Source organism: Urocitellus parryii, chromosome 3 (assembly GCF_045843805.1).
Source record: "Urocitellus parryii isolate mUroPar1 chromosome 3, mUroPar1.hap1, whole genome shotgun sequence".
NCBI classification, from domain to species: domain Eukaryota; kingdom Metazoa; phylum Chordata; class Mammalia; order Rodentia; family Sciuridae; genus Urocitellus; species Urocitellus parryii.
The window spans coordinates 81,517,426-81,540,656 of NC_135533.1; the positions used below are offsets into that span (position 1 = coordinate 81,517,426).

General features: G+C 39.0%; 1 protein-coding gene across 3 annotated transcripts in view; it reads right to left on the reverse strand.

Moving 5' to 3' along the window:
* The window catches only part of Igf2bp3 (insulin like growth factor 2 mRNA binding protein 3), a 135,713-nt gene that overhangs the window by 13,382 nt on the left and 99,100 nt on the right, over positions 1-23,231 (reverse strand). For 2 of the 3 annotated variants that reach the window (XM_077796735.1, XM_026414813.2), the window contains exons 6-10: positions 20,469-20,750; positions 15,626-15,760; positions 13,801-13,923; positions 11,824-11,959; positions 10,192-10,317 (exon numbers count right to left, since the gene is read on the reverse strand). In XM_077796735.1, coding sequence (XP_077652861.1) covers positions 10,192-10,317; positions 11,824-11,959; positions 13,801-13,923; positions 15,626-15,760; positions 20,469-20,750 — 802 coding nt within the window. The remainder of the gene's footprint in view (positions 1-10,191; positions 10,318-11,823; positions 11,960-13,800; positions 13,924-15,625; positions 15,761-20,468; positions 20,751-23,231) is intronic. The other variant, XM_026414814.2, reaches the window with a different exon arrangement.

Sequence of the window (23,231 nt, forward strand, 5' to 3'; positions counted from 1 at the left end):
ATAGATGAGCTAACTAAATTTCTACTATTTATTACTTGATAAAATTCTTTGGTTTTCCCCATGTTTTCCAGGACAGTGTAACACATTGCAGGCATTAACACAGTTCTCGGTTGAATTACGTCCCCCTGTAGCTCTAGAAGCCTCCCAACTCTGAACTGTAAAAATTTGTGATAAGGCCCTATCCTGCCAAACTTGGCCAAATCACTTCTGTTGCTTTTCATCATTGAAAGGCACCAAATAAAATCATTTCATTCTTTAGTACTTCTAAATATAGTGCCTTTCTTTGGAAGCCTCTAGTATGCTATCCAGTCCCCTAAATCATCTATCTTTTTAAGTCCTTACTTTGTAACTGGATAAATCAAGTAAATTGATGGTGACACGGACCACAAACTCTGCTCCAATTTAGCATTATTTTGTCATTTTAGTCCTACAAAGACCATTAAGTAAATCATGACCATTTTTTTAAAAAGTAGGGTAGGATCTAAACATTTTTATCTTAAGAACATCCAGAACATGTCCTATATAATACAGGAATCTACTTTGCTGTAGTTATTGGCTTGATGATGATAAAGACCTTTTTAATGGGTAAGACTAAATCTCTTGTGTAACTAGCTAGACTCTACCCCATAGTACTTCATCATAACTATGTGATTACTTCTTGGGCCTCATTCCAGAAAGAATTTTATGGTGCTTATAAAATATACATAATCTATAAAGATAAAACAATGGTGGGCAAAGAAATAAGAGCATAGAATCTGAATGGTAAATATATATTGATGCCAAAACTACTGTTATTATACAAATTTTGCTCTAAGCAGGAAGTTTAGAATTAAAAAAATAATAATAAATCAGTTGTATGACTTACCAGATCTAAGGGAAAAAAATTTCATTTGTTTAGTAAAAACTTGTTTTCCTGGTACTGATCCCAGAGACCAGCTTCTAAATCTCTTTAGAAAATAGTAATTTAACAGGCATTAAACTCAACAACATTCTCAGAGTCAAAATCCCAGAGCCTCAAAAGCACATCCCGAGCATGTGCCTTAGCCTAGAACACATCAAAGACAGCTGCTATGAGAAAACTCAGGCAAAAACAGGGCTGAAGCCTCAAAAGCTTAACAAAAGCAAAACTCTCTTCCTGACACAGTGATGAAAGGCTACCGTGTTTTTGTTTTGTTGATTTCAGGGGTGGAAGTACAGAGCTGTCAAATTCGATATGAAGATTAAGAATAAATTTTGTAAGCAATATGTGGAGCTTTGGAAAAGGAATGATCATCAGGAGAGAAGGGCTGAAAGGACCAAAATAGAAAGGGCAAATACATAAAGAATCAATACACACATGTAAAATCAGCTAGACTGGGATGAGAACAGAAGCAACAGAACCTGTCAGTGGGAAAAGGAGTTAGAAGGGAACTCATTTTCTGTAATTTCCTCTGTTCCAATTTCTTATCAAGCACCTCCCTGGCCACAAATTATTTTTCCAAGGAGATTTTCCTCTGAAGATACCAGATAGTTCACATAAGCATCCTGTCTACTTGAAAATCTGGCACAATTCATTCTTGGGTGGGACTCAGCATAACAGGCCATGTTTTCGGGATTTGAACATCCCAGTAAGCAGATAATTTCATTTTTACCTACAAGGCTAAACGGCCAGAAGAATGGTTGTGAGAAGCCTGGGAACTTGAGTTTCAGACTTGGGGGATAAAAAAACTTTAAAATAAACAATCCTTGCATCTAAGGAGACATTCAGTTGTACTATCCTGAACCTTCCTTTGTAAATCCTTTTCTTGACATGGTTTTTGGGGGTGAATGATATTCACAGGACACAAGCTGCTTCCCAGTGGATTTCTGCCAGATTCCCATCAGCAAACCTTCCTTTGGACTCCTTGGCAAACTCTATGCTGTGGCTTGAAGTAACAGAGCAAAGCTGCTCAACTGGAAGTTTGCGTAACTGAAGTCTGCCAATGAATAATTCCTAATCATCTATCGTGAAGAGACAGAAGTATGAGCAAACAGTAAGGTTAAGTGTATTTACTTTGTGGGGGAAAAAAACCTAAGACATCACACAGGCACGGAGACTTGCATTTCAGCCAACAAGACCAGCCTCCAGGAACCTGGACTGAGGCCAACGCTTCCCTTTGGCTTGTTCCTGGGGTTTTTTGCTTTTGTTTTTAATGGATTTTGGTCTGGAAGTGAAACCAAGTTTACTCAATTCTATAACCTGAACAAAAATATTGAAGTACTTAAAGAGAAAAAAGTGGAGGGGGGAGTTCCTTCCCATAACCAAGGTGTCTTAGGAAATAACAAATGTATGCAATGAGTTATTGAAAATTGTTCACTGAAAAGAAAATTTGGGTGTGTGTGTGCAGTACTGGGAATTGAGCCCAAGGGTGTTTTACCCTGAGTTACATTCCCAGTTCTTTATTTTGAGACAGGGTCTTGTTGGCTCTGAACATGCAGTCTTCCTGACTCAACCTCCCAAGTTGCTGGAACTACAGGTATACGCCACCTCACCCAGCAATATTTTGTTTCTTTTTTTAAGAGAGAGTGGGAGAGAGAGTGAGAGCGAGAGAGAGAGAGAATGAGAATTTTTTTAATATTTATTTTTTAGTTCTTGGCGGACACAACATCTTTGTATGTGGTGCTGAGAATCGAACCCGGGCCACACGCATGCCAGGCAAGCGCGCTACCGCTTGAGCCACATCCCCAGCCCAATATTTTGTTTCTTAAAGAGTACTTTTTATCATGTATAGCTATAATGGATTAATGAAAGTATTTTTTTTTAAGTACTCTTAAAAAAAAAAAAAAAAGAGATCTTTCTTAGCTCTGTCATGGGCAGAAAGTTAGCTATTTTAAAGTTACACAACCTTTCTGGGGACTTCTGAGAAAACTCCAAAGAGACTATCAGAATGGCGGAGACAGCCCCTGGGCTTACTTCTGCCAGCCCACCTGCACGCTGCCAAGACCGTCCAGCAAGACAGTGTGCACTATGCCAACTCCAGTTCTTATTCTGCTTTACTAGCTGCCAATTCCCTCTTCCCGACTGTTTGAGCATTTCTGAAAGAAGCATTTCCTGTCACTTATAAACTAGAAGTTTGCCAATTAAGTACTGTATGAGCCAGCTGCCAGGCAGGAATTAGAGACCTTTTGTGTGTTGCAAGAACAAACTCTGTGGCTCTATTGGAAAAATCAACCTGGCAGGTTCCGGGAAAAAGAGAATATTGTGGTAGGATAAGTGGGCAAAGTACTGGAATGGAACAGAGGCAAGGGATTTATCCAAAGACAAGATACAGCATTCTATTTTCATGTTACAAAGAAAGAATGAGTAAACATGAGTAAAGAAATGAAAACATTCTAAAACAAAGTATTTCTAAAAGAAATAGTAGAGTCAGTTTCTTTGGTACATTTAGCCATCAAAACCTAGTTCTTTGCAGATAGTATCCATTTAAAATAAAAGTAGGGATTCATCGTTAATGTACAGGACATAAAGGATTAAATGATCTTTTGGGGGCCCCAAAAGATCACCAGGGAATTGAACTCAGGGATGCTCGATCACTGAGCCACATCCCCAGCCCTATTTTGTGTTTTATTTAGAGATAGGTTCTCCCATAGTTGCTTAGCACCTTGCTTTTGCCGAGGCTGACTGAACTCATGATCCTCCTACATAATAAGCCTCCCCAGTTGCTGGGATTACAGGCGTGTGCCACCGTGCAGGGCCAAGCTGATCTTAAAATGATATCACAATACTATGATATTCAACAAGAGTAAAAAGAGTCAAAAGGAATATAAGAAACAACAATAAGCAAAGAAATTAATACTGTTTGATGAATTTAACCACTGCCTTTAAAAATAATAGTTTATTTGTATTTTTTAAAGAGGTAACTACTAAGCAGACATTGTTTTAGTTAACTTCTTCACTGCTGTGAGCAAAAGACCTGACAACAATTTAAGAAGGAAAAAATTTATTTGGGAGCTCATGATTTCAGAGGTCTCAGTCCATAGATGGCGGACTCCATTCCTCAAGGCTCAAGAACATCATGGCAGAAGAGGGAAGTGGAGGAAAGCAACTCAAGAAATGGCCACCAGGAAGTAGAGAGAGAGCGCTCCACTGGACAAGGACAAAATAGATACCCCAAAGGCACACCCCCAGGGACCCATCTCCTCCAGGCACACAGTACCTGCATATAGTTACCACCCAGTTAATCCCCATCAATGGACTAATATACTGGTTAGGTTAAGGCTCACATAACTCAATCATTTCACCTCTAAATCTTCTTGCATTGTCTTAAACATGAGCTTTTGGGGGACATCTAGTATCTAAACCATAAAAACAACAAGAACAAAAAAAAAAAATACAGTAGTACCCCTTTCTCCAGTCCTAAAATTGGGACGGTACCAAACCCTACATGTTCTATGCTTTTCCTACATATATCTATAAAGTTTAATTTATAAAATTAGGCACAGCTAGAAAGGAATAACACTTTCAAAAATAGACCAATTAAAACAATGTGCTTTAATAAAAAGTTATGTGAACACTGTCTCTAAGAGTCAAGAAAATATTAATATTTTTGGACCACTGACTGCAGGTAAAGTAAAACCAGGAAAGCAAAACCACACATGAGCAGGAAATACTGTATGGGTTTAGAAAAAGAACAAACCTAAAAATTAGATAGTGAAGGCAAAGCTCATTCCAACTATGTACTCATGAACCCTGCCTTGAAGTTACATACTGAAACACAACTTCAATGTTAGAGACACAACATAGTCCCCTGAATATTGGTATTTACCCCCCCCCTTTTTTTAAAGATGAAAATAACCTGTAGGAGTGGAATCTGGAACACGTAACTTGTAACTTTCTCCAGAATGAATCTAGATCCTCTTCTTTATGAGAGGATTTAAGTTTACTTCCTCCCCCAGGCTCTGGGAGGTTCCTTAAACAGGTAATAATGCTAAGTGGGACAGAGTCAAAGAGGTGCTCCCAACATCTATTCTCCTTTAGAAACAGAGCCTGTGTTTAATGAGCACATTTCTGCCCTCTTGTAGAGTGTGCCTGCTTCTCTTACAGCAAGATAAGGCCAGGTATTATTTTCTGAACAGGATAATGCTAGTGGGAGTGTAAAGAGCTTCCCTTAGGCTCTGACCTTAAGTAATGCTGCCACCAATTTTGATTTTTTATGCTTCTTGCTCACTGGAATAAAACCCAGTGTCTAGAGGTTAAGTACCCTGGGCCAGGGGACACACACTTAGTAGAGTGCAGAAGGTAGACAGAATCATCACCACCTCAGACAGTCTGTGCTTGAATTCTCATGAAAAAACTCATTTAAGTCACTTTTTTTCTTGTAAAACAGCTAAGTTGAATTCCAATATGTACAGCTTGCCAAGGTAGATTCAGAAGAGTGAAAACAGATGGCAGCACCCCACATAAGTTTTTGGCCTGTATGTATTTAAGAGTCAGAATGACAAGTGGCCCAGAGTTAAAGGGATACGTCCATTCACTACTTTTTAAAAAAAAAAAAAATATTTATCTTTTAGTTGTAGTTGGACATAATACCCTTATTCATTTATTCTTATGTGATGCTGAGGAACAAATCCAGGGCCTCACATGAGCTAGGCGAGTGTTCACCACTGAGCCACAACCCCAGTCCAATCCATTTACTACTCTTTAAAGTAAACATTGATCAAGATACAAAGAGAGACAGACACCAGAGGTGGGCATTTATGCTTACCCAAAAATGTATTCTGACATGCATTGGTGTTGACAGGGAATATTCTTGCCACCACTGAAGTCCTCTCTAGTAAACATTCCTTGTAGACAACAGTTCTTGGCAACAAATGAGCAGCAAAAAACTCCTGATGACCATTCTAAAACTGCAAGTCTCCAAGCTCCCACCTGCTCCACTGAGGTTCAGTTTAGGTATGAGGGTAGGGTTCTTACCCAGTTAGGACAGAGCAGCTGTTGTTAGCCTTGGCTACCCACTGAAGTCACCTAGGGAGCTTTCAAAAGTGATGGCTGAGCCAGGCAAGGCATTGCACACCTGTAATCCCAGCAGCTCAGGAGGCCGACACAGGAGGATCACGAGTTCAAAGCCAACCTCAGCAAAAGCGAGGTGCTAAGCAACTCAGTGAGACCCTGTCTCTAAATAAAATACAAAGTAGGGCTGGGGATGTGGCTCAGTGGTCCAGTGCCTGAGTTCAATCCCGGGTATACCACCCCCACCCCCGCGAGCAAAAGTGATACTTGTGCCTTGGCCTTACCCCTAGGGTAATCCAATTCAAAAGTTGTTGAAGGACCTTTATTTATTTATATGTGGTGCTGATAATAAAACCCAGTGCCTCACACATGCTAGGCAAGTGCTCTACCCAGGCCAGTCCGATGGCCTAGGGTGATTCTAATGTGGGGGGGGGGGGGATTCCTCTTGAGGCAGGAAGTAATTAACACTGTACAGAAGATTGTGGAAAAAATAAATGAAAAGGAAATAAAAAAAACAGTACTATATGATTTGTACAAAAAACAGTACTATATGATTTGTACAAATGTCAGAAATACGAAACTTAACTGAATCAAAGACTCCTGAGAAGATACACATTCTCAAAGTGCTGATGACTACTTACTCATCGTAAATGAGAAGTCTGACAAACAGTACCTGAACTGTATGGCCAAATTGAATGTGAGGAATAATGAGACAAACTAATATAATTTATTTCCTGATGTGACTTCCTGCCACCCCTAATAGATATGCTCTGAACCTAATAATATGGAGGCAATCATACAAATCCTTAGAGGCATTCTACAAATCATCTGGCTTTTTTTTTTTTTTTAAATGTCAGTGTCATAAAAAAGTGGAAAATGGGACTGGGGGTACTGTTTGAGATTTCTAAAAAGGACTAAATAGAGATGTGAGAACTGAATGCAATTCATCATTCTTAATGGATTCTTCATTGAAAATACTATTTATGATATTATTGGGACAACTATAGGAACTCAAATATGGACAGCATATCACATAATATTGTGCCATATTTTCTGAGAGTGATGATGACATTGGTTTTTTAGATAAACATTCTCCTCCCATCTCTGGTACTAAGGGTGAACCCAAGGGTGCTTTACCACTGAGCTACATCCCAGCCAAGGTTTCCTGAAGTTGCTGAGGCTGGCCTGCAACTGGCAATCCTGCCTCAGCCCCTTGAGTTGCTGAGATTATAGCCATGCACTACTGCACCAGCAGAGTACGTAGACGTTTTTGAAAAAAAGTTCAAATAGAACAATGTTCCATTACTAATTAATCATCTATTGGGGCTGGAGTAGGACTAAGAGATGAAGCTAGCAATAGGTTCAAACCTACAGAAAAATTAGTAGGTGTTAATAAACATATGTTAAGACATTCACAGCTGATCAACTGCTCCAGCCCGACAGATGTCAGAATGACCTTTCTTCTACCTTTAACATTTTGAGCGGTACCTCCTAACAACTGAGGGACATGTCCAGGTGTATATTTGAGGATTTCATTTTATCAAAGACATGTAGAATAAAGCATAATGCCTACCACTATTCCACAATGAACACATGTGCCAAGATTGTCCTTGTTTTATCCGGGTAAGATCCACCATTTCCTTCATCTGTCCTTGAACAGCTAAGGTGTTCTCAGATCCTATCTTGCTGCAATATTTCCACCTTTACTATGGCAGCTTCTGTATCTTCTGTTCTCATGGTTTACTTCTAATTATACTTAATTTGACTTAAATGTCTCAGGAGAAGCAAAGATCACCTATTCCAATGAGATCTTCCTTACATTTACTTTTGGCTCACTTTTAGTAGAGTAAGTAAACATCATTGGAATCTTCTTCCCATTCTTAAAACAAAATTGTTATTTAGGTCACTCAGGTATTTAAGATCATAAAAGCGCTTCAAAAATTATTCTCAATATGATCTTACTTTTCTTGAAACATTCTTCATTTTCCTAACAACACAGGAACCTAATATACATAATATTATCAAATGAGAAAACTGACTAAATCCAGAAAATATTAATATGCATTATCTTCTATAATTTCTATATTTTTAAAATAGCTACATAATAATTCACTTTAGGAATTTTTGCCAATAAAGCATCCATATAAAAGACAAATGTCCAAGAATGTTCAGTTAGAACACACTATAATAATGTGAGGCTTTGGTGAATGGAGGCTGTCATCAGCAGAGATAAGAAAAAGTTAATGGGGCTGGGGATGTGGCTCAAGCGGTAGCGCGCTCGCCTGGCATGCGTGCGGCCCGGGTTCGATCCTCAGCACCAAATACAAACAACCATGTTGTGTCCGCCAAAAACTGAAAAATAAATATTAAATAATTAAAAAAAAAAAAAAGAAAAAGTTAAAGGAACACTTCAAAGGGAACGTGAACATCGGAGCAGTTAAGTGATTTGCCCAAAGAGAAGTCTAGTTCAGGGCATTCAGCAGAAGTGTATATTAGATGTGACCTTCTCCAGCACAGAGTTACTTTATGTAATCAGTACATTGTATCATTTAGTAAGGGTCACTACACAGAAATACCAGGGATATATCCCCCTACATTCAACTTTATGATAAATGAGCCTATTCATAATAAGATGGTGGAAATATTAAAATTTAAGAACATATACTCTCAAATTCCTATTTTAGCCCTTCGCCAGTTTTCATACAATTTGAAGTCTGTAGACTAGAAACATTTGACCTGAAAGTTTTTAGACTTCATTCATTTAGTTCAGGTTTTTCTTTTGCAGGTAAGAAAACAGATCCAGAACCAAGAGGACCTTTGGTGACACAAACTCTCAGCAGGGCAAGGCTAGACCTCAGCTCTGCCTCCAGGGCTCTTTCCACTAGACCCCTTTAGCATGAAAGTTCAAATAAATAGGCAGCTACTTAAGAAAACTTCAGGTAATGCATAATGAATCTATTTGTACTTGATGTCAGTTGAAATTTGGGGTTGATTTGTTTCTTGATGAAGTCTTGCTATGTTGCCTGGTCTGGCATCAAACTCCTGAGCTCAAGCAATCTTCCTGTCTCAGCCTCTTTGAGTAATAGGGACTATAGGCATTGGCCACCACACATGGCTTACATTTAGCTGAAATTTTTGTGGTTGTCCTCAGCCTTGTTACATGGTTTCCAGGCCTGAACATACTAGAAATGACAGGTATGAAGAGACAAAAGGAAGATAAAGGGACAAAACATGGACAATCTAGTAATCTGTCTTCTCTATAAAATTTCATGTCAATACCATTTTACTCACATATTTATTCTACACAGCGATATAATGGTATGCTCGACCTATTCCACTTGGATGTTTTTCTGAACGGGTAAGACAGCCAAACAAGGAGGGAGGGATGTAAAAACACATTGATGACAAAAGACCCTAGAAAGCTGTTATTTGAGTGTCTTCCACCAATTATGATTGAAAATGCACCTAAATTACAAACTACTTTCAAAATACTTTATCAGATGTCTGCCCTGATGAAATTATGTTCATGCTATGCCTAGTCTCCTATTGCTGACCTGAGAGAAAACATTATTCTTAAAGACTAGATATAAAAATAAGTTTTCTTATAGAATCTACCAAAGGTCATTTAATATTTGCACATACAAAACAGAACTGTAGAAAAAAACCATCCTAGCTCACCGATTTAAAAAGTACAAATACTGAAAATGGAAAGCATGCAGTTTTTCCTGATCTTTCAAAGCAGTTAACTTTCAGATGACAAAGATGAAGGAAGCCTTTTAAAAATCCTTTCCTTCAACATTTAAAAATAATCTTTTCCTTCTCCCATAAGAGCCACAAACTCTTATGCTTTTTAAAAACACATGTTGACAATCCTACTATCCACAGTTTTCAAAATAACTCATAGTCTATTACTTTAACTAGGGTTCAAATGACAAGACCTAGAGAGTTACACAGTAGTTGTAAGCTGATAATAGATCATATGAGCCTGTGATAGATCATAAGGGCAGACACTTGCACTGCAAGAGGATAAGAGCCCCAGACACTATCAGCCTGGTGAGTCAAGGACAAGGAAAGGAAATTCTCATTCCTAAAGTGACAAAACATAATCTAGTAATCTGTCCTAATTAGCACCGAATCACATTACTAGTACCAAGGATGTCTGACTGCATCCATCTGCCCACATTCCACTCAACCATAAAGCAAGCCAAGGCCAATGATCTTACCTCAAACTGTGGGTAGGGAGGAGTCATAGCTGAAGGGGGCCCTGAGGTGGGAGGTGGCATCCCTGAAGTGGGTGGGAACAGACCCAAGGCATTCAGATTTAATCCAGGAATTAAATGTGCTTGAAGCTGTAATGGTTTAAAAAAAAAAAAAAAAGGTTCTTTAATTTGACAATTAAAAGAATCAAAGGAAAGTGAAACGCTTTTTTTTTTTTTTTTTTTTAAATATAATAGGGATTGAACACAGGGATGCTTTACCACTGAGCTACATCCTTAGCACCCTTCATTTTTTAAAGAGCCAGGGCCTCACCAAGTTGCTGAGGCTGGCCCCAAACTTTAGGTCATCCTGCCTCAGCCTCCCAGGTTGCTAGGATTACAGGTATGCATGACTGCACCCAGTGGAAGCGAGCATTTGTGACAATATTCAGATTGTGTATTATGTGTATTTTGTATGATGGCATAAATTTCAGAACAAAGCAAATATTCCAAGTGACTATACTTCAGTAGATAATTTACATCTGTTTACATCTCTAAGTATCTTTAAATCTGAGATGATTTGCCCCTGCCTAGATCATCAGTTGCCCACAGGTTTTTCAAGGAGAGGGAGCATGGCCTTCCTTTCCCCCACTAGAAAGAAATTGCTTAGCCAAAATGGTACTGTCTGCCGTGAGCACTCCAAAAATACGCAAAGAATGCCTTGAATCAGTTGAAGGGGTGCACAAATAAGAGCTGCTCTCTGAGAAGCACACCAGGTGCACTCAACCAGCTGTAAAGAGATCTCTACTCCTTATAAAACCCAGCACTCCTGGGGTTTCAGGCCTAAGAAAGTCCAGCGCTTTGGAAATCAGGACCCAACACCATGTTAGTACTGCCAACCAAATCTTTGGAATGGATACAGGAACCAGAAGGGAATTTTAATTTTAATTTTATAAAAGCTGAATAAGCAAGGTGGAGAGTAGAACTAGGCTTCAGTGTATCAGAAAATCTTTGCACAAGGCCTGGAGTTGGAATTAATCCCAGTTGATTAATCCCAGTTGAAACATTAGATAGCAGTGATGACATTAAGGTAGGCAGGCTGTCATGTGGGGTAAAATTAACATTCTAGGTTTTTCTCACAAAGGTAATATTGTCACATTTCCCTTCTTTGTTTCATATGACAGGTCCAATTGATGAATTTTGTTAATGATTTACTTCAAAATTTAAGATGGACTTTTGAAGTGTTTCATGTTCAGAATTAATCAATCCATTAAGGAATGTCATAATTTGCTTTAATGATACACTACAAATTATTTTTCATTTTATTCATTTATTTTTTAGTACTGCAGTTTGAACCCACGGCCTCACACATGCTACTGTACAAGTACTCTACATTCCCAGCCCCTAAACTTGTATTTTTAATAGTAACTTGAAGCCAATGCTCTAAAGTTTAGACGTTTGCTAAAATCACAGAGTGTGCCAAGCCTAATGTCAAAGACTGTTCTTTCCTACTAAGCCAGGGTACTTGGTATGGTGCTAAAAACCCATTAAAATCATTTCTTCTGATGCTACCACTAAAGAGACTTAATATCAATGCAAGGAAAAACATCTTTTAACTATTCATCAAAATAAGCACAACTCCTTCATATTAAAACTAACATTCATAGAAGCAATATCATTTTCATAAGACTCCCTGATTTTCTTCATTATCTCTTCCTCAGCTTTGGCACATGTTTCAACATTGCCTTTAACCGTAATGGTGCGTTCTGGATTATACAGCGTCAATTCCTGCAATCTGTAGATTGAAAAAGAAGAGAAAGATAAAGAATGGAAATTATAGGAGGAAGACAGTTAATAATTCAGTCACAGATAGCAATTAAAACCAAACTATGGATCCTGGCATTGTGTAAAAGTCGGTGGTCAAACACGATGGAAAATGAGTAAGCCCCAAAAGACATGAATCCAAGCACTGCAAAGCTACAGAAAAGAAAAAAAATTTCCCCTCCCATCCTCTCAATAAAAATCACTGGGTATATATACTTTAAGCCCATGTTTTAAATATAGCTTGCTTATTGACCACTTAAAGTCAAACCATTTTCATAATTTAAAGTGAATTGAAAAGGAATTATTAGAAGGATGGACAGATTTAGTGGAATCCAAAAGCATATAACCTTTGTATTGACCAACTCGTAACTGGCATTCTCATGCAATTGCATTTTCTGGGTAAACAAGCAAGGAAAATGCATGGAAATATTCCCAAAAATAAATCAGAAATTATTGTCTACATTTAGTTTTTATGAGTATTTTTAGAATTTAGATTAAAGTAGAATGGAGAAAATAAATCAATCCATATTGACTACATTTTTAAAATGGTCCATTGATGACCATTCCAACTACAAAAGAGTTGGATAGCAAAATTCAGAAACTCCCTGCTTAGCCCAGGTCCTGCTAAAGCTTCAAAATCTACAAAAAGTTACATCTGAGAACACCTAACAAGCTTAAACTGGTCAACAGCCTCAAAAAAACAAGTATAGACATTTACCATGGAAAACAGAACTATTTAACACAGATTGAAAGAATATGTTGCATTGGTACAGCTCTCCTTCATACTCCTAGAGTTAAAGTCCCCATTTTCACTATTAGCAAATGTTGTAGACTAAATTTGAGTCAGATATTATTTCTTCTTCTCAAACTTACTAGAAATGTAAACTAAATAATGAAGAAAATGGAGTCTATGAAGTCTCTTCTCTTGGACTAGTTAAAGTAGTATAGAATTCTAATCTCCAGTCTCAGCCCAGCCCTGCCAAGCATTTTGTGTTACAATTTTATCATTCTTTTCTAGTTCATCAATTTCATCCCACCTTTTTAGGTCCTCAGATGAAAACTAGGGTACTCACCCCCAGAAAAGAAACCTCTCCATATAATTTCAGAGCATTCACGGACTTCAGGTGTTGTAGCCCGCCTCCGAGATGATGCCCCTCTCCAAGTTATCTGTAGTCCCTACACACATGCTGAAGAAGGCTGACTTGTTTAAACAACATTAGGAAATGATATGAGAGTAACTTCTGAGATGCTGTCATAAATAGACACTGCAGCTTCTACCACACTCTTTCTTGGATCATTCCCTCAAGGAGGAGAGTATGAGCTGTCTGTCTAGGACACTTAAGCAGCCCTGTGGAGAGGTCCATGAGGTGAAGGGCTGAGGCCTTCCACAAACAGCCAGCATCAACCTAGCAACATTATGAGACCCTGAGCCAGAACTATCTCACTAAGCTGTTCCTGAATCCTGAACCACAGAAACTGAGCAATCCATGTTCATTACTGTCCTGAGCTGTTATAATAATCTGTTATACAGCAAAGGATAATAAACTAGATAGCATATTACAGTTTGAGGAATACAGGAAGAAAACGCCATCAAGACCTCAGCTAGAAAATATGAATGAAAAGCATTTAGATGTAACTGTCTTTTGTGAAAACAGATATTGCTTTCGATATAGATTAGAAATAGTAGGCAAGTAGATAGAGTTTGAGAAACTGTCTAAAGGTGACAGTACAGATTAACAAACAGCTGTAAAGAAGTAAAAAGCAGAGCTTAATGTAAAACACACAGTAAAAAAAATGCAAGGCTGCACTTACGGAGATATTGTGATTTTAGTATCTGTGTCTTGCTCAATTTTTTTAAGATTTCTTCCTTCTTTACCAATAAGACGGCCTACAAAGTTATTATGGGCTAAAATCTTCAAGGGGAGCTCTTCTGTGCTGTAGATTAAAAAGAAAAAAGAAGTCAAAATCAGGGAAAGTAAACCTACTCTTGGATTTTTAAAAAAAATTTTTTTTTAAAATTCATTAAACATTGACTTCCTACCTACCAGATGGGAAACGTTATGCTAAGTACAGTGCTGACAATTAGCCTACATTTTAGCAATGCATGAATACAGGGAATGAAAAAAAATAGCAAGTTATTTGAATAAGAGTTAATTTTTGAAATTGTTTTTCTTTTATTCACTTCAGGGAATATCTACCTTCAAAGACATATTCTCTTAATGAAATCCATACTCCTAAACCCCTAATGCCAGAACACAAAGGCATGGATACAAAATAGTGTGATCCTAGTATAAATTTCAAAATACATACCTGGAGTGTTATGGTTGGGATATGAGGTGTCCTGCAAATGCAGGAATGTTCAGAGGTAAAATGGTTAGATTATGAAAGTTGCAATCAAATCAGTGGATTAATCCATTTAATGGATTAATAATTTGGAGGGACTAACAGGGTGGTAACTGTAGGCAGGAGGGCATGGCTGGAGGAAGTAGGTCACTGAGGGCATGCATTTGGGGTTTAAGGGTCCAAGGCGTGGTCCCTCTCTCCCTCTTCACAATCCTTTCTCTGCTTTCTGGTTGCCATGAGCTAAGCAGCCTTGCTCTGCCATGCCTTTTCTACATGATGTTCTGCTTCACCTTTGGCCCAGAGAAATGGAGCAATGGACTAAACTCTGAAACCATGAGCCCAAAATTAACTTTTCCTTGTGAGTTGTTCATGCCAGGTAATTTGTTCACAGTGATGAAAAGCTAACTAACACATGGAGATGAGTATATAATTTATAGAAGAAACTTAACAATGGTACTACTTTGGGGGATAAGAACAGAAGATAGATGTTCCTATTCCTTTTACTGTGCATTCTGTATCTTGCACAATTTCTAAACTATATACATATCACTGTTTAAAAATGTCACTAAGGTTATCAGATGGTAGGCTTTTCCCTTATTTTTCTCTATACTAAAAAGTAATTATGTTCTTATACTGCAGCAACCATATATAATCCTTTCTGCTAAGAAGATATTTAAATGTCTCTGCAAATTAGGCATTGGTGATGAGGTCCCCGAGCTAACTATAGAGCCTTCCTCTGGATTCAGTTTTTAGTGTGGCTATTCTGTATACTAAATGTAGCTCAGAACCCAACCACTACTCAAGTTCCTATGGAAGAAATATTAAGAGTTCCAACCTGCAAAACCCAAATAAATCTCCAGTTTACCTTTGCACACATTGAGGCATTTCCTTACCTCTACACTTCCGCTGTTCAGGGGTGGGGAGGAGCAGAAGACAGGGCACCCAGGGGCTCTGAGTAAAGGACAAGTGAGGATTTGGGGTCCCTGTCTCAACAGAATCCCAGGATGCTTCTTGGTCCTGGGTTGGCTTCCTATGTACTCCAACTACCCTCTTCTATAGCTGGATTTCTCTTCCTCATTATCATTACTCACTCCACATTCAAATACAGATGAAAGTGAAATATTTAAATATTTAAATCAGATTTATGTTTCACAACCAAATCAGTAGTGCTAACCACTGTAGCTCATCAGGATAGCATTTCCCTTTGTTTGCTGGGAATCTCCAAGAACTGTGTCATAGAAACTCAAAATAAAACACCATATAAATCTCTTGTAAGTTAGTCCCCTTTACTCACAATTTTATATCTTGCGCTTCCTTATGCATAATCTCCAGAATAGACTTACAAGCCGCGGAGGTGCCTTCAGGGGTGGAGAGAATCGTAATTGACTTCTCAGCAGCCCCTGCATTCTCTTTACGATGGACATCAATTCTGAGAGTGAGCACAAGCAGAGAGAAAGTGAGAGCTATAAGGTATATTCACAACAGAGTTTTTGATTACCAACTGCGAAGCCCCAGGACTTCTAGGGAGAGAGTGGATGACCCACTTCCCTCAAGAGCAGAAACTCTGTACCACATGTCAACACTGATGCCTCTTAGGCAGATGTTAATTCCAGGAACATGCCCCTCTCTTTACTCAGTCCAACCAAGCAGGGATATCTTTTCATTTAGCCCAAGCTACTGGTGCTTAAAACTCCCTTTCAGATGCCACAGTACAAATATCTCACAGGCAAAGAGCCTGGTATTCAGACAAAAGGCTTTCTTCTGCTCCAAAACAGATAGGAACTGGAGTGCGTGCCAATGGGGCTGGGGCTAGAGCTGGAGTCCCACAAGCCAGGTTGAATTCCTTGTTCTGTGCAGAATATCCATTAATCATGGTGAGCACATTTCATTCATCTGCTTTCTTTTTGCAAGGCTTCTGTGTTTGCCGTCTCAATAGAGGAAAGTCTGCAACAAATGTGGTGGAAATGGAACCCAAAGAGATAGCAATTCTACTTCACGGAAAACCAAATGGTCAATAAATGCAAATAATGTTCAGACTTACTAGTAATTTGTATGCATGCCAATTGAAACATCATTTTTCTCCAAATCTGCAAATATTTTGAGATGGATAAAATTAAGTTTTAGTGAGATGAAGGGTAATGGGACACATCCACACTTCTGATGTGAGTACATAGCAAACTGGCAGAACCTATCAAACGTAACACTATTGTCATCTTTCAACTCAAGAACACTTCTCATAACATCTTGTATAGACAATCACATATGTGGACCAAGAGTGGTATTTCTCACTGACATTTTAAGCCAGATTCATTTGTTTTGTGAATGGTGCATCCTGTGCATTGTAGGATAAGTAATAACATCCCTGACCTCTTCCCACTAGATGCCAGAAGCATACCCTTTACCCAGTTCTGACACCAAAAGTGTCTCTAGACATTGCCAAACGTTCACTAGGGGAGACCAGCCCTTGCTGAAAACAATCAGCATAATAATGCTCACTGTGGGATTGTTTCTAATAGATAAGAAAAGATTTATCTTTAAAATTCTCATAAGAATGAGATAGTTAAATAACAGTTACAGTATATCTATGTCATAGAGCTAGTTTGTTGTTTTGTTTCTGTATTTCCAGAGATCTACCCTAGGGCCTTGCACATTCTAGGCAAGTAGTCTACGTCTGAGCTTCATTCCCAGCCCATCAGAAAGCTATTTATCAAAAAGGTGATGAAACTACAAGTACTAATATAGTGTGTGGTCATCAGATACAGCAAAAATCACTTCCCTTCTTCTCTATCATCAATCTAAGAGAAAAATATATACCATAATATGATTTCTTTTTAAAAAGCTACAAAATAGGGCTGGGTCATAGCTCAGTGGTAGAGCGCTTGCTAACATACATGAGGCACTGGGTTCGATCCTCAGCACCACATAAAAACAAATAAAATGAAAATGTTTCTTTTAAAAGGGGGGGGGGTGGCTGGGGTTGTGGCTCAGTGGTAGGGCGCTCGCCTGGCATGCTCGAGGCCCTGGGTTCAATCCTCAAAACCACATAAAAATAAACAAAATAAAGGTATTATGTACAACTTGAAAAAAAAAAAGCTACACATTAATAGATGCAAGGAACAACTCCTATAAATACATACCCAGCTTCATCTCACTTTTGACTATCTCAAGAGTGAGATGAAGCTGGGTATGGTGGTGCACACCTGTAATCCCAGCGGCTCAGGAGGTTGAGGCAAGAGGATCACGAGTTCAAAACCAGCCTCAGCAATGGCAAAGCACTAAGCAACTCAGTGAGATCCTGTCTCTAAATAAAATACAAAATAGGGTTGGGGATGTGGCTCACTGATTAAGTGTTCATGAGTTCAGCCTCCAGTACCCCCCCCCCAAAAAAAAGAGCATGGGGTGAATGCTGGGTGTGTGGCATGCACCTACAATCACAATAATGAAGGCCAGGGATATATGCACCCTGGGTTCCATCTCCAGTGCCCTCCCCTCCAAAAAAAGAAAGAATGAGATGAACCTTTAGCCTTTCTTATTTTAATTCCCAAATTTGTACATTTGAATTAAACACAGAATAAGTTTGCTGTTGCTTATCCCAAAAATCTAAGTTTTAGGGAAAATTAAGTACTTATTGAGTCAGAGTCATGAGTATGATTACCACTTCATTATGCCAATCATTTCAAGGTTTGGGTTTCCTTTTCCTGAACACTTGGTTGAAAATTAAAGCTTTGTGCAGAAGTAAAACCTGTAACTAAAAATAAGGGTAATATAGAAATGAAACAAGTATGGGCTCCCTAGAAATAAAAAAAAAAAAAAATTGTCTTATATAAAAGCACCAATCTCAGGAACCAGCTTCCTAGGTTGTTTCAATACCCAATCAGTGTCAGTCATGCATATCTTCTGGTAACTTGTTAATATATCCCTTCTGTTTATTTCCACCCTCTGTGTTAAGGACTACCAAACTGTCATCCCCTGAGAAAAGGGAACTTAACTTTGGAGATTAGGGTGGTCCCCTAGAGACCATTCCAGAAACAGAGGTTCTGATAATGATTAGTTTCAACGGCAAGAGTTAATTAACTTCACTGGCAGAGTTCTGCAAACAAATCATCAGATACAGCAAAAATCACTTCCCTTCTTCTCTATCCCCCATCTTCCTGCCTTAAGTAAAACAAATAGTTCAATTTAAGTCACAGTTCTTTCATCCAACAAGGAAATGAGGAGCTCAAAAACGAACAACTCTAATCTGCCACATGACAAAGAAAGCCACGTAATAAGTTTCTGCAGGTAATGGAAGGTCATGGCAAGCAAATAGCTTTTAAAATTTAAGATTAAAGTCAGGCAAATTTATCTAGATTATGGTTCAGCTGTCTTCCCTACCTACTATATTATCAGGTCAGAGCCATCAATTTTTCACACAGGTACCAACCTAATGTCTCTTGCTTCAAAGTAGAAGTCAAAATAGGACATCATGGGGGCAGAGTGGCAGTAACCACCACAAAATACAGTTCCTTTTAGTTCTACATGAAAAATGAGTCAGACAGCTGAATGTAGACAAGGTGCCTGTGATGAATATGGATAACTCCCATGCCTGGTGGAACAAAGCACACAGCTCTATTTTCAGAGAAAGACATGCATAACTCCTCAAATCACATAAAACCCTCTTACTAAACTAAAAAGGCAAAAAGGATCCAGTCATCTCTGTAGTCATCCCAAGGCTTATAGAACAACATTTTCTATACCCAACCTCTTCTCCCTAGTGCAAGCATAGGTTCTCCAGAAAACACAGTTGGAACAGGACCAGATGTGCCTTGTAGCATTTTACAGAGCCCTGGATAGGGAGAGATCATCACCAAACCCCAGAGTCAAAAATATGCACACCACAGTATGGTTTAGAGAGTCTAACAACTAACATGTAATGCACTGGAGCTTCTAAATTGAGGAGGTAATTTAGATATTTATATAAAGGGCTTTAAACACCATTCACATACACACTCATTTCACTCATTTGATAATGTAAGAGCCACGTCTGCATCTGGCAACAGCCTTAGCACTGTGGCTATAGTAGTGATAAATAAAAATAGTTGCTGGGGCTGGGGATGTGGCTCTAGTGGTAGTGCGCTCGCCTGTCATGCGTGCGGCCCGGGTTCCATCCTCAGCACCACATACAAAGATGTTGTGTCCGCCGAAAACTAAAAAATAAATATTAAAAAATTCTCTCTCTCTTAAAAAAAATAGAATATAAAAATAATTGCTTTCTACTCCTGAAAAGTTACCTCCAATGTTTGAACATTGTAGTATAGTGGTAAATAAAAATAGTTGCTTTCTACTACTGAAAAGTTACCGCCAATGTTTGAACAATAATCTTCCAATCCCCTTAAAACCTGCCCATTAGGGCCAGGGTTGTGGCTCAGTGGAAGAGCGATTGCATAGCATGCGTGAGGCACTGGGATCAATCCACAACATCACATCAAAATAGACAAATAAAGGGATTGTGTCCATCTACAAATAAAAAATATATACTATCAAACAACATCCTGAAGAAAAAGCCATTCTAAATAGCCAGGCTTAATCACAGGGTAAATTTGGATCTGACAAATAAAGGGATTGTGTCCATCTACAAATAAAAAATATATACTATCAAACAACATCCTGAAGAAAAAGCCATTCTAAATAGCCAGGCTTAATCACAGGGTAAATTTGGATCATAAGATGAGCAATTCTTTACTGAAGAAAAGAGAAAACCATCTCTGTATTGAGGCCACAGAAGAAATGGATTAGAACCAGAAGGTGACTTCCAAAACCACCGAAGGCTGGCAATGAGGACGGGGTGAGGCAGGAATAACCTGGCACTGCCCTTTTGTCTGCCAGGGCCTTTCCCACCAAAAGAGGATTGGGTATCATTTGTTTTCCATTCATGTGTGAAAACTGGAGGTTCCCTCTTTGAGGTTTTACACAAATGAACACTCATAAACACTCATATCAAATCACAAGGTTTTTTTTTTTTTTTCCCCCCCTCACATTCCCAAATGCTGTACAAAGAGGTTCCTAACCTGTTCAGAAGGGCAACAAGTTCCTGAACAACACACCCTGTTAAGATTCAAAGGGGATGACAAGAACACCCACCACACAGTAACACTCACTTAGACTGGGTCTGTTTGGTGATATTCCGGATAGTGGCACCTTCTTTTCCTATAATGGCTCCAACGAACTGGGTGGGAACCAGCAGGCGCAGAGGCAAGTCACATGGCTTCTGTTTGGACACTGATCCTGGGGACCCTTGCCTTGATGAGCCTCTCTGCCCAAGCCCACGGCGCCCCCGGGGCTGCTGTGAGGAGTTCTGCTGGGCGGCTGTTTCATCAGGGATGTAGGCGACTTTCAAGGTGAAGTTCTCTAACTGGAATCCGTTCAGTTTGTCTAAGGCTCTGAAGGTTCATAAGGAGCAGGGGGTGGGAATGAAAAGTAAGTGATACAATGAATCTGTAAGCAAAGCAACAATCACTCAGAACTATTAGCTCCAAAACTTCTGAATAAAGCCGCTCTACCAATAGCAAACCAAACACACACAATCCCACCACCTCCCACACTTTTCCTTTGAAGTCCACACAGGGAGAAAAAGGCTAACAGGTTCCAAGGGGGGACTTACTAGCAATCTACCAAAGAATAAAGGAAGTAAAAAAAGAAAAAAACATTTTGTCAAACATTTAATTGAGTTTAACCCTGAGGTTAGTAACAGCTTAGAAATGCCCAAATAGCAAGGGAGAAATGAGCAGGCAGCTTGTCCTGTCTAGTTTCCTAGTCAGAATGCAATGACCATTACAGTTCATCCTCTAACAACATGAATGTTTAAAACATTCAAAGAATCAATGAACAATCTCTCTACATAATTTACAAGAGAAAGGTTTTTTTTTAAAAAATGGGGGATGGAGGATATTGGACATTGAACCCAGAGGCACTTTATCACTGAGCCATATCCCCAGCCCCATTTACTTATTTATTTTATTTAGAGATGGGGCCTTGCTAAATTGCTGAGGCTAGGTTTGAACGTGCGATTCTCCTGCCTCGACCTCCCAAGCTGCTGGGATTACAGGCCATGGCAAGAAAGATAAAATTTAATACCAAAGATAGCACTTTCTGTGAGTCAGTCCCTGAGAAAGCAGTTGTTCCTGATCTCATGAGCCTGGGATCTGACTTGGGAGAGAGAGGCAGGGAGGCGATGAGCACAAAAGAGGAAGACTGGGAAGAGAGTATTTTTCCTTCCATTCATCACACTCTGTATCTATTGTAGAAGAATTTTCCCCTGCCCATTTTAAAACTTCATTTTAATGTTTATGTGGAAAAGTACCCAATTTGTAGACATCTCAGTGAATTTTCACAAGGTAAAGAGATACATCCAGACCCAATACCGGTGCCTCAGAAGCCCACGAGTACCTCCTTCCAATAATTACTCCTTTCCTAGACTTCCAGCACCATGGATTAATTTTGCCTACTTTTAAATTTTATGGAAGCATGAGTACACGAGCTAAGCACTCTTTCATTTCTGTCCTCTTTTATTTATTATAAAAGTCATCCAAATTGTTATGTTCTACATATTTTAAAAGGCAAAAAATTTATGAATAAATAGTATAGGGTGCATAGCCAAGATTTTTTAAAACCACATGATCACATCCCCAGAAACATACCTTTTGAACTTCCCAATATACAACAAAATGGAAACTCAAAAAAGGTCCCACACTTTTCTTAGGCTCTTCAGGTTCTTGTTCCTATTCTGTTACAACAGGCCCCGAGAGCAGCCCACACAGGGAAAGAAAAGCAGGCATACAATACTCTCTCCCGCTGCTGTGTGGTGATTTACATTTTATATACACTCGTTTCCCTGTTTGTAATTCTTTTTTTTTTTTTTTTAGGTTGTCAATGGACATTTATTTATTTATATGTGGTCCTAAGAATTGAACCCAGTGCCTCACACATGGCTAGGAAAGCGCTGTACCACTGAGCCACAACCCCTATTTGCAATTCTTGACCATGATGGAAAGAGATGGGTCCAGCACCAGCAAGGGTACGGAGAGCACAGAATAGAAGATAGACGCAGACAAGCAGCTGCAGAGGCTCACTGCTGCTCTTGGGCCAGAATTCTCCCCTTTCCTCATGTCAAGCTCCCAGCATATGAATGAATTCTTGTTAGAGATCTCAGTCATGCAGAAATACAGAAGTAAATGGAAGATGCTCTGTTCCCACCACTCAAAGGCCCTTCCCAGAAATGCTGCTGTGATACCTCTGTAAATGGACCTTGCCACTTTCCATGTCTACAAACATGTGGATATGTTCAATACCTTCTTCAAAAGCCTAACTGGGGGCTGGGGATGTGGCTCAAGCGGTAGCGCGCTCGCCTGGCATGCGTGCGGTCCGGGTTCGATCCTCAGCACCACATACCAACAAAGATGTTGTGTCTGCCGAAAACTAAAAAATAAAAATATTTAAAAAAAAAAAAAAAAAAAAAAAAAAAAGACCTTGTCTCAAAACGAAAGATAAAAAGGGCTGGGGATGTAGCCCAATGGGTTCAATCTATGAAACCAAAAAAAAAAAAAAAAAAAAAAAAAAAAAAAAAAAAAAAGCCTAACTGGGGTCATGATGTACATTGATTGTTCAGTGGCTTGCTTGTCCTGGGACGTTTCCATGTAATTTCTATGTCAGAGAACCCTTTTTTTTTTGGGGGGGGGGTGAGTAGGAAGGGAGTGGGGGGCTTTTATTGGTGAATTACAATTGTATATAATAGTTGCGTAATTCTGACATCATCATACATGCATGGAATTTTATTTGTTCCATTTCAGTCCCTAGTGCCCCCTCTTTTCCTCCCCCTATTTCCATTCTTCTACTCTAGTGGTCTATCTTACACACTAATCTAC